At 35.5% G+C, this 12,049-nt stretch overlaps 1 protein-coding gene across 3 annotated transcripts in view; it reads left to right on the top strand.

Annotated features, from left to right (window-relative positions):
* Positions 1-12,049, top strand: part of LOC125657821 (uracil-DNA glycosylase-like) — a 20,033-nt gene extending 7,984 nt beyond the window's left edge. For all 3 annotated transcript variants that reach the window (XM_048888620.2, XM_048888619.2, XM_048888618.2), the window contains exons 3-8: positions 1,670-1,765; positions 3,935-3,989; positions 4,136-4,178; positions 5,944-6,032; positions 9,083-9,261; positions 11,600-12,049. In XM_048888620.2, the coding sequence (XP_048744577.2) occupies positions 1,670-1,765; positions 3,935-3,989; positions 4,136-4,178; positions 5,944-6,032; positions 9,083-9,261; positions 11,600-11,752 (615 nt within the window). In that variant the 3' untranslated portion in view covers positions 11,753-12,049. The remainder of the gene's footprint in view (positions 1-1,669; positions 1,766-3,934; positions 3,990-4,135; positions 4,179-5,943; positions 6,033-9,082; positions 9,262-11,599) is intronic.

Below are 12,049 nucleotides of genomic sequence, written 5' to 3'. Positions count from 1 at the left end.
GTTATTCATCTTTATTTCTTATCTAATTATTTATTTTTTACAAATCAGGATCCATATTTGAATATAAATGGTTGTCTACCGGTAGCCATTTTTATTGGAATTGAAAGTTTGTAAACTTTGGTATGTTTTACAGATCGTTGGTAAATAAAACTTGTACGCATCTATTTTGTCACAAGAATTTGATTAAAATGCTGTTTTATATTGAATAGGGTTGTTGTGATGATAGGAGATTCTTGGAAGTAATTCTGTTGGCTTGGACAATTAGTCGTCCAAGGCCAAATCGCGAATGATTAAAAATAAATCTTAAAATTGATGTTTTGTACTGCTTCCATTTGTCTTATATAAAAAAGACTCATTAGATATGCATAGGACTCATCAAATTTTCATGGGATTCAAGCTACTTATAAACCACGAGTCTGGGACTCATCTTCAAATTCAATAATTTCTAGTGACAACCCTGAGAACACCTGACTAGGGATTTAGGGGGGTCGACAGGGCTCGAAATTAGTGAGAAATACTCGCAAAATGCAAGTACATTTGAAAAATAGCGAGTGAAAATAGTGGACACTCGAAAATCTTAGCGAGTGGTGATTTACAAACTATGATCGTATCATATCCGTTTTATACGGTGATGCGCTATTCGCTTTTCTTAAACTTGCATTCAGAATCATACAAACGCTTACATGAACGAACGATTTTGACAACTGTTTCTATCTGGATTTTTCTTTTATGATATTTTAAGAAATTCCGAGTCAAACAAATGCTTTAGAGGTTGGACATCGCATTATATTGAAAAATATAGACATGTGCCACAAGTCCTGTTCACTTATAGGGAGTGATTAAATTGAAGTCCAAGTATGAGGTTTTTGTTATTCATTTATCTAAACTAAAAAAAAAAAAAAAAATCGGAGTCTGTTTTACCAAGTCTTCTAGTGGTCATTTTTATCAGAATGACCTACATTGTATCTACATTAATTTATTGTCATATTGATGTCGGGTTGTAGTGATGACACGAGTGCACTGTTCAGCGTGTAAATGATGAGACGATTGTCAAAAAAATTCATGGGACTCATGATCGTGCTGCTTATAAACCATGAGTCCGGGATTCAATTTGAAAAATCACTAGTGACATCCTGATGTGGCATGAAATTGGAAGACATTGGATCTAGACCTGCGATAAACAGGTTGTGGATTAGAGATGCGATGGCCAAAGTACCTATTAAATATTGCACCATATGACTTACGTAACTCAGTGTCTTGTCAAAATGATGCGTGTTGACCCACTAGGTTCAGTAATGATGGGGAAAATCATTGATTTAAAAAAATGTATGAAAAAAGAACACTGCTTCATTATTTTTACTTTAGCTTGTAGGTTTTCATTTTAGCCTGTGGATTTTTTACCTACAGGCTAAAATTAGCCTGTGGTAGAAAAAGTTCATTTCGACCCCTGGTCGGGTTCAAATCCCAGTATGTTCTGTTGTATTTTCTCCCGGTTACAGATTTCCTCAATGTTTTGTGTTGCATGGTAATTGTGAAGGACAGTTGAATGTTTTAGCCTTCGTACTGCAGAAGTGTGATTTCTATTGTTAGAGAAGTACTTCACTTTTATTTTAATACACAATTTATTAATGAATCTTATCTAGAGATTGTCATATTGATTACTTTTTAGCTGTCAAAGTTTGTAATGTCTGAGAGGAGCAAGTTCACGATATATCCCCCATCACACGACGTTTTCAGCTGGACAAACTACTGCAGTATTGACAAAGTAAGACTTCTTAGGAAAATGTGTCTGGAGCATTACTAAGAACAAAAATTGTTTGGTTCCTATTATATGCTGTTCAGGAAGGGGATAGGCAGGTCAGGATTTTTATTTGTGGTCGAAGTAACTCCAGTAGATATTTGATGATAAATTAAAACGTGCATGATACTGATTAGAAATATAACACCTGTACTTCTGTGATATTTGATGATAAATTAAAACATGCATGATACTGATTAGAAATATAACACCTGTACTTCTGACACCTTCAATTTCCTAGCAGCATCAACATTTTGGAGTAACTAAAGCCTGATAATTTGATTATGATAATTGTATCCCAATCCTGAGCTTTAAGAAATTAGGGCCGGGGATCGAAGATAGGATATATTTCTAGAAACCACACAATGTCAGACTTTTTACACTCCTAAATATACTTCTAGGTTTGGAAAGCAAAACAGGCTTAGAATAAGTAAACAATCTTATATTTTGCAAAATTTCTTCTGTGTCAACTGCAATTACATGAGATTCCATGTGTGTAACTGAGACTCCATGTGTTTATGTGTGTGACAGAGAATGTGATGAGATTTCATGTGTGTGACTGGGAATGTGATGAGATTTCATGTGTTTTTGTGTATAATTGAGATTCCATGTGTTTATGGGTGTAACTGGGATAGCATATGTGTGTATGTGACTGGGAATGTGTGCATCTGTTTGTGACTGAGAATGTGATGAGATTGCATGTGTTTATGTGTGACTGAGAATGTGATGAGACTTCATGTGTTCAGTGCTCCAAGTTGCGAGTAAAACAGTCGCATTTGCGACCAGGAAATATATTTTGCGACTAGAGATTATATTTAAGTTGCAGTTTTGCGAGTGGAAAAAAATTGTGCATCCAGTAAAATTTTGTAATCAGGATCGGAAGTCTGAATAAATATTTTTCAGTCTCGATCAAAACAGCATTTGAAAGCAATCAAGATGGCGGTAAAACGAGGGTTAAAGCACTTTGGATTTATCAGTAGTAAAAAGTAAAAGCCTCGGCATAGTACATGTAACGAAGAAAGTCAAGAATCACACGGAGAAAGTTCTGCATTTAAAAATGACGTAGCTGTGTCCAAAGAAAAATGCAAAAGTAAAGGAAGAACCCCAGTCCTAATGGCTGAAGGAATTTTCATGGTTGATATACAGAGATTGCAAAATGTTTTGTAGAATTTATGAGGCCAATCAGCCAGCAACGTCCACCATTTCTGGACACCCATTGTCCGATTTCACCACGACCTGGTGTACATCTTTCAAATGTGGAAAGTGTGACTATTCACAGTAACAGTCACGTCTTTGTCCGTGACTGCATTATTAGCAGTAAGTCGAGAGGGGCAACTGTTGCTGCTAATTTTCACAGACAATTACAAACTCGGGATGTAGTGTTCTTATTGATGCTGGTACTGATTGTTCAGCAAAAGACCCAACAAAAGTAGAAGCTCTTATTCGCATAAGCAGTGAAGGCCCACTTATCGAGGACTTTAAAGCAAATCCTTGTGTGAAACACTGGGTTTTCTTCCCCAGAAGCGTACTGTAAAATATGCAGGATGGCCAAATGCAATACAACTTTTGCCAGAGTAAATACTTGACTTGTTAGCATCAAGCATGTTTCACAGCACATTTCTATTCAGATTAAAAATAAAACAAACAAAATGCATACATGGGTGTAGATTTTTTTCTTGAAAGATATTCAAATTTAAAAAAAAATTGTAGGTCTTATTTACAAAATCTTTTACCATGGCGAGTAGAAATTTTGAACATGGCGACTAGAAATTTGAAAATAGTGACCAGAAATATTTCAAGGTCGCCATTTTGCGACCTGATAGCAGATGTGACTTAGAGCACTGGACTGTTTATGTGTGTCTGAGAATGTGATGAATTTGTATGTATTTATGTGTTTAACTGAGAATGTGATGAGATTGCATGAGTTTATGTGTGTGACTGAGAATGTGATGAGATTGCACATGATGATGTGTCTATAAACTGAGAATGTGGTGAGATAGCATGTGTTTGTGTGTGTGACTGAAAATGTGATAAGATTGTATGTGTTCATGTGTATTACTGAGAATGTGATGAGATTTCATGTGTTTTTGTGTCTAACTGGGAATGTGACAAGATTTCATGTATATTTTTTTGTAGGTTAAAGTTGTCATTCTTGGACAGGACCCTTATCATGGACCGAAACAAGCTCACGGTCAGTACTTTTCCCCATTACTGAAAGTTACAAATCACTTTGAAATAATTCAGAAGTTAGGTATAGTAAAACCTGTCTAAAAGGAACTTTGTACAGCGAAAGAGAATATCAATGTTCAGCCATTAAAATGTTCTGTAATGTTTCAGGATTGTGTTTTAGTGTTCAGAAAGGAGTGACACCACCACCAAGGTAACCGCTGAATTTATTTTATGAAAATTCTTATAAATACTAGGATAGCAGGAAACTAATGGTCTACTCACCAGTGTTAGTATTTTATGGGTGCTGGGGTGAAATTGAAACTATAAATGGATATTTAGAAGGAACAGGTAGTCCTTTACCAAAATTGTAAATTTCATGACCCCAGGGATAGGGCAAGGTTTAGGTCTCAGGGTGAGCAGTGCTCGAGCTAGGCTTCGCCATTTTCGCCAATGGCGAATTATTTTCAAAAATGGCGAAAAAAAATTGAAAGTGGCGAAAATCCCTTTTTGCAATAAATAGTATTTTAAATCCTTTGTCAGTGACGCATTATCGCCTGTTTGTTTATGCAGTCAAAATCTGTTTATTCAGTCAACGCGTGCGACCGGAAATCTTGCGTCGCTCCAGTGCACACAGAGCTGGTCACAGCCTCAGGTAATTTATGGCTGCAAAAAAGTCGGTGATTATGTAATAATGTACATCGGACAGCTGTTTACCCTGCTGTGGTCAATTGTTTAACATTTAAAGTCTTATTCATTATCGTGTTATCATCTCCACATTAATGTCAATTCTTAACCAGAGAACCGACCGGTAATTAAATTGGCCGTATTATTGTGTATAATGTATATATATGAATACATCAATTGTTTGTTTTTGCGGCCAAACTCGTTGATTACAAGATTTTGATGTGTTTGATTTTAGTTCGAATATTTCATAAATAATTATGCAGTCGGTCACCATTGATATGGACATAGCAATTTTAATAAATAATTTTCTTTGAAGTTCGGTGCGCAACAGTATAAAAATGCTAATCTCCTAAGACTATGCACCCCATTCTATTTTGACACTAAACTTGTAGCTTCTGACCCTAGTCAGTCTAAAATTAAAAAATAACTATGTTTGGCTTTACAGTCAACCCCACCTGCTCAAACATCTGATTCTGTCCAAATTGCAAAATCTTCCATACAAAAACGGAAATTTAATAGGGAATGGTTGAGATACGACTTTAAATTGGGTTTGATGTTTTGTGACATCTGCATTTCGGGCAATATACACAATGTTTTCACTGAGGGGTGTAGCATCATGAAGTTTATATTTTTATGATTTATTATCCAAATTTTGATTTGCATAATAGAATTTATCAAACAAATCAACTTCTTATTATTTCAGAAAGAAGTGTTTAGGTATGGTAGCTGGATATGATTAAGTAATGTAACTGATTCAAAATGCTAAAATAAGTGTAATGAATAAAATAATATATAATATGATGGAAATAATATTGTAAAGCATGTGATTATTTGTGCCGCGCCGCTCCCCGAAAAAGTGGCGAAAGGGAATTCTGGTCCAGTGGGAGCACTGAGGGTGAGCCATTAAATTGTCATAGTAATTATTATCTTTATCATTTGAAAGACTTCTTTAACTTTGCTTATACTGAAAAAAAAAACCCAACTAAATGCATGTTAGGAATGTACCAAAATCGTGAATTTTACATTCCCAGGGGGTCTGACTTCAGAGCAGGTTCAAAATAATTGTCATATGTAAAGTCCTTCATCATTATGGACACTTTCGAGAGTATAATTTGTGTTACAAGAACAAATTTTATTTTATACTGCTGCTGAATAGCTTAGATATGCAGAACTGGAAAATCATAGATTCCGTAGCCCTTTGGGGTTAATGATACTTTAAACTAATACTCAAGTGAACTACGTGTATAAGACCTGTGGTCCTCTTGTTTCATTTAAATTACTTTTTCATCCAGTTTGAAAAATATGTACAAGGAGCTGTGTGATGACATACCTGGATTTTCTCAACCTGAGCATGGTACACTGATAGGCTGGGCGAATCAGGGTAAGTTTATAGAAGTACAATAACTTAGCACTGATAGGCTGGGCGAATCAGGGTAAGTTTATAGAAGTTCAATAACTTAGCACTGATAGGCTGGGTGAATCAGGGTAAGTTTATAGAAGTTCAATAACTTAGCACTGATAGGCTGGGCGAATCAGGGTAAGTTTATAGAAGTACAATAACTTAGCACTGATAGGCTGGGCGATTCAGGGTAAGTTTATAGAAGTTTAATAATTTACCACTGATAGGCTGGGTGAATCAGGGTACATACATGCCAACTTTCCCGATTTAGGCGGGATCTTCCCAATTTTACCCTCCGGTCCCGCTTTCCCGATCGGGAAAGCAAAATTACCCTAAAATCCCGATTTGAAATTTTTTCCGACCAAAATTTCTGATTTCACGATTGAAAACGAGTTTGAAAGCGGGATAATCGTGAAATTTCGTGAGATTTCATATTATCAACCAATGAAATATCCCGAATTCGTCAAGCTTAAGTCGCGTGTCATGGGCGATCGGAAACATGATTACCTGTGTGTATTGTGGTGCACTGCGATGTTTGTTTAAGTTAATTACGAGCAGGAATGATGTTTTGATAGTAATTAATCGGGAGTATGGGGGAGATCAATCGGAATCTTCACTTTTCCAATCAACATGGGTGCAACACCACCACGAAAGAAGAGTAAAGCAGCATCGAAATACCTGGAGAAATGGGAGGCTGACGCTAGATTTACAGGGTGGCTGACGAAGTCAAAGCAAGGACAATCTCATGCATTCTACAGAGTCTGCAACAGAGACTTCAAAGTTGACCATGGTGGACTGAATGACGTGACTAAGCATATGAACACAGCTCTGCACCAGAGTACATTGAAGTCGCAGAATTCTACACCGTCTGCAAGAAACTTCTTCTCCAGTTCAAAACTCGACCAGGATGAGGGTAAGATGATAAAAATGTATTATTCTTTGGTCATGATCATTTTCTCCTTTATTTATTCAACATCAATGTAAAATAATATCAACTTTCAATTTTTACTGTTTAAAAACGTGTATTCATTACTAAGGAGTGCAGTGTAAGTTGCAACATTATAAGTATCATATATTTTTAAAAAAATCTTTTTGTAGATGTGATACGTGCTGAGGTTTTGTTTGCCAACTTCGTGGCACAGCACAACCTTCCTTTCCTTGTGGCAGATTGCTTCACCAAGCTATGTAAGACGATGTTTCCCGACAGCAAAATAGCCTCCAAGTTTTCCTGTTATTCATATAATTTATTATTAAACTGTTTGAACTATATAATTGTTTTTATTATAGAATCTGAGTCAGGCTCATGTGCTTGTATTTAAAAGAAAATGAGAGAAATCAGGATGAAAAATGTAAAATTCAGGATCATGTTTCATATATGATAAAGAATGATACAGAAATCAAAGGAAATGACATAAAATTCAGGTTCACGACAAAATGTCGTGAATTTTACAATCTTGAAAATGTCGAACCGCGCAAAATCCCCCATGGGAATTTTCAAAAGTTGGCATGTATGAGGGTAAGTTTATAGAAGTACAATAACTTAGCACTGATTGGCTGGGCAAATCAGGGTAAGTTTATAGAAGTACAATATCTTAGCACTGATTGGATGGGCAAATCGGGTAAGTTTTATAGAAGTTTAAACTTAGCACTCATTGGCTGGGCGAATCAGGTTAAGTTTTATAGAAGTTTAATTATTTAGCATCATTGTTCATAGGGACTCAAACACTCGCAACCAAATATATTTCAATTAGTTACATGTAACTGCCATGAAATGGCTGAAATATTGTCAGAACAGCGTAAAACCGTAATCAATCAATTAATCATAGTGGACTAATAAGATAGTTCAATAATCAATCACAAATTTTGAAGTGATTTCAATTGCTAATTTCTTATCAAATACTAATTTCAAGTGATTTCATATGCTAGATTTCTGTCTTATATTTGTTGCATTATGAGGTGGTTGTTATATTCTGAACATGTCATGAAAGCATCATAGTGACCAAGAAAATGTCAATAATTGTTTTATTATATGATTGAATGATTTTAAACATCAAAACCGGCTACTGGGGTCTACAAAACAATATCTAGTTGACTGTCTTCACAGCTACAGTGCAAGCCTCAGTTGAAAGTGATTAGAGACAGACGTTTTCATTGGACAACCTGAAAATAGTAACCAATTGTATCAATTTTAAAATTCTATTTATGGTCTGATGTTGGAAAAATCAAATGATATGTTCACCGAGAAGACACAGGGAGGTGAACATAATGTTCTATCTTTTCTCATTTGTTGGATCTCGGCTGATCAGAAAGCACAGAGCTAATGAACTGATACCATGACAAGCATATCATGTAACATTTGATTACTACATCATAATAATTGACTTACTGTCTTGCACTATAATTGATTAATGTTGTTTGAAAAGTACTATGTTGCGAAGGAATGTGCCACTTTACATGCCCTTGATTTAGAATTCTACAGGGAAAATGTTATAAAGTAGAACTTGCTTATAATGAACACTCACAGAACAAGTTCACATTAATTGTAAAGTGAAATTTATTTCTCTTTGAATGGAAAATAACAAAACTTTTAATGGATAAAATGTAGTTTGGTTGTAACTTACTGTGTATTGCTGGCCCTGGAGGTTTACTATAACTGTGTTTTACTGTATAATGAAGTTTGGTTAATGATATAACTTTTTCACTGACTCTGGAGGTTTGCTATAACTGTTTTACTGTACTGTGAAGTTTTGATATATAACTGTTTTCTGCTGGCCCTAGAGGTTCATAATAATTGTTTTACTTTATAATGAAGTTTGGACACTTTTTCGCTGGCCCTGGAGGTTCGCTATAACTGTATTTTACTGTACTGTGAAGTTTGGTTATATCTAACTTTTTTGCTGGACCTGGAGGTTCGTTATAACTGTTTTACTGTATTATAAAGTTTGGTTATAACTTTGCTATAACCGTGTTCTACTGTAGTTGTGTTTTACAGGCTCTAGATTGTGTTGCTACAGTGCTTTAATCTATTGTAGGGGTGTTGCTTCTAAATGCCTGTTTAACAGTGAGGGCTGGACAAGCCAACTCCCACAAAGACAAAGGATGGGAAAAGTTCACAGATGCCGTCATATCATGGCTGAACAAAAACAAGAAAGGGTTGGTGTTCATGCTGTGGGGGTCCTACGCTCAGAAAAAAGGAGCTCATATTGACAAGGTAACAGTAATTTGGGTCTTCTTTAATTAAATGTTTCACCTGTCAATACAATATATCTCTAACTTGTCCAGAGTATCGATCATCATCCGAGTAGAAATTTTGGGCCGAGTTTTTTCTTCTTCTGCCATACAAGTGCCAGTAAAATTTCAGCTAGAAATATTTTCACGATATTTATGAGTAAGGTTCAATGTCATGTTTATTCTAGATGTAATATAAAGCGAGACTGGCAAGTGAACAAAACCTATGAATCCCAAACATGTACTTTCCCGCTTCATAGCTCTGTAAATTTTTCAAGTTAATCAGCACATGAGACGAAAAATAGGCAATTTTCGAATATGATCCAAATCAAGCGCAGAAGACCAGGAGGACACATTTCCATAGAAACAGGCTTAATGTGTTCTGTTAAACATGCAGTTTAGTTTCGTTATTGCAAAATAATGAGCTGGCCTTCCTTTTCAAAGTTACAAATATATTATTACACCCTGGTCATGTGAAATCAGTGTCTAACATGACCTTTTAACTCCCAAAACCTTTATGAGATTGACTCCATTTTGTGTTGTTATGTTATGTCTACATAACAAAGGAATGCGTCAAATTCATACTGGGTGGAAAGCGTGTTATTAACACCTCAGTTAATGATCCTTCTTTCCTTCAACACGATCTGCTATTTCAAAATTTCTATATTAGCCTTTAGACATAATATGTTTACGGTGTGACCGTTGAGACGAGCGAAGACCCCATAGCATCTTACAACACGACATGAGGCAATTCATATAACGCGGTTAATGTTAACAGTACATTGTGATGTCATCATTAGCTGCGACTGTTTATCTTTCAAATCAAGCAATTATCCACAACAAAACATACAAAACTATGGGAAAGCTTGTCTGAAATTTAAAATCATTTGTGGTACTTTCCAAACTATTTATTTGTTTTATGTACGGGGTTAACAATGAAGTATTCCGCAGTGACGGTGACATTTTTTCGGAAGCATTATGGGTAGTCCCCATTTTTCAGCTGATGAAGAGCAAATCACGTGACTCGTGTGTAATCATTGGAGCGAGCTCGTCGCGACGTGACTTTCGCTCACTATCAAAGGTGTTAAGTATTTCGAATGAGTATTCCTTGTTGCAAGCATACTGAAATGATTACCTTTATCTTGGAACTACTTTTCAGTACATGTATATGTTAAAATCTGGTGTTTTATCAGTTGCAGAGAAAGATTTTGGATACATGCTTGCATTTGTATATTTGCTGATGTTTTGTATTTGCGTGCCCAGTATGCTTGGATTTTTGTCGTGTTTTCATCAATACTGCAACGAACAGCAATTCAGCAAACTGGTTTCAGCTTCAGATATTGCAGAGGATTATGAGATAAAATTTTCATGGATTTGTGCGAGATTTTTCAGTTTCAGTTTTATTTCTTTACATTGAAATATTATTTCAAATTGTGTATTTTGTTTCAAATTCTTAGGATGGGAGCAATTGATTATTCCCACAAAGACTGAGCATTCATAAATAATTGATATTCCACAATACATTTATCTATAGATAGCAACCCACCTTTGTCAGACGCCTCATCGTATTTCAGCTGCAGGTGGAACATGCTAAAACATGCTGTGTAGGGCTAGTGAACATTTCTAGAAATAATTTGGTTTCATGTATTCTGTGAAATCTATCAAAACTGTCAACGCCAAAATCAATATGCAGGTTTCAGAGATGTAGATTTATGTATGTACACTGCTTTCATCAATATTGCAAGAAGCATAATGCATTTGAACAAAGGACTTAAGGGTTTTTTTAATAGAGAAATAATTTTCATTTCTATTCCGTCAAGACTGAAGAACAGGACACATATTGTCTCTCATCTTTTTGTCTGTCATCTGATTTATCCTTAGCTATAATTTTGTAAGTGTTGGAAGCTTCATACTTGCACTATAAGTAGATATATGGAAAAGCTTGGATTGCCTCCAGAGCCCACGGGGTCAGGGGGCATGGCAATTAAGAGATATTTGGTTTCTCAGCAACAACTTGACGAGACAGGACTTGGATGTTCATATTTGCACCATGGGTTGTTGTATAAATTACTTGCATGTAATTGTCTACAGATTCAAAAGGTGTTTCCTCTGTGACGGAAAATAGATATACATATATATATGCTTCCTCAGAAATATTTGAGAAGAGTTTGAACATAGATGTTCATACCAGTATTTGCACCATGGGTCATTTTAATGAAAAGTTTGTCTGTGATTGTGTTTGGAGTCAAAGCATGGCCTGTGTTGTGAACAATAATATATTTGAAAGGTCCACTTTATCAATCACATCTTCTTAATTTCAGAAGAAGCATCATGTGTTGTCTGGTGTCCACCCCTCTCCACTGTCAGCCCACAGGGGATTCTTTGGGTGCAAACATTTCTCCAAGTGCAATGAACTTTTGAAGAAGGAGGGGAAATCTGCCATTGATTGGAGTAACCTGCCTCCACAAGATTAGATCCAGGCCTCAAGTGAAAACTCGATCTTATTTTGGTTTGAGATTTTTTGGCTCCATTGCATTTATAGTGACTTTTCAAAGTGATGATTTATAAGTTGTCTACATGTGTTCAAGGATATGTTCTCATATGGCAGCAAAAACCAGTTATGTTCAATGAAGTATAACATATGTGGGGAAATTTTGTATACCTTTTATAAAGTCTTAATCAATTTATTTTGTTATAATCAGCATTGTTGATTTTAACTGTTGAATTTCTTTGTATAATATTGAAATTTTATATAAAAGTAGAAAATCTAA

The sequence above is a fragment of the Ostrea edulis genome, chromosome 9 (assembly GCF_947568905.1).
Source record: "Ostrea edulis chromosome 9, xbOstEdul1.1, whole genome shotgun sequence".
Lineage (NCBI taxonomy): Eukaryota > Metazoa > Mollusca > Bivalvia > Ostreida > Ostreidae > Ostrea > Ostrea edulis.
Note: the sequence above shows the minus strand (reverse complement) of the source record. Positions and strands in the feature narration are given on the sequence as shown.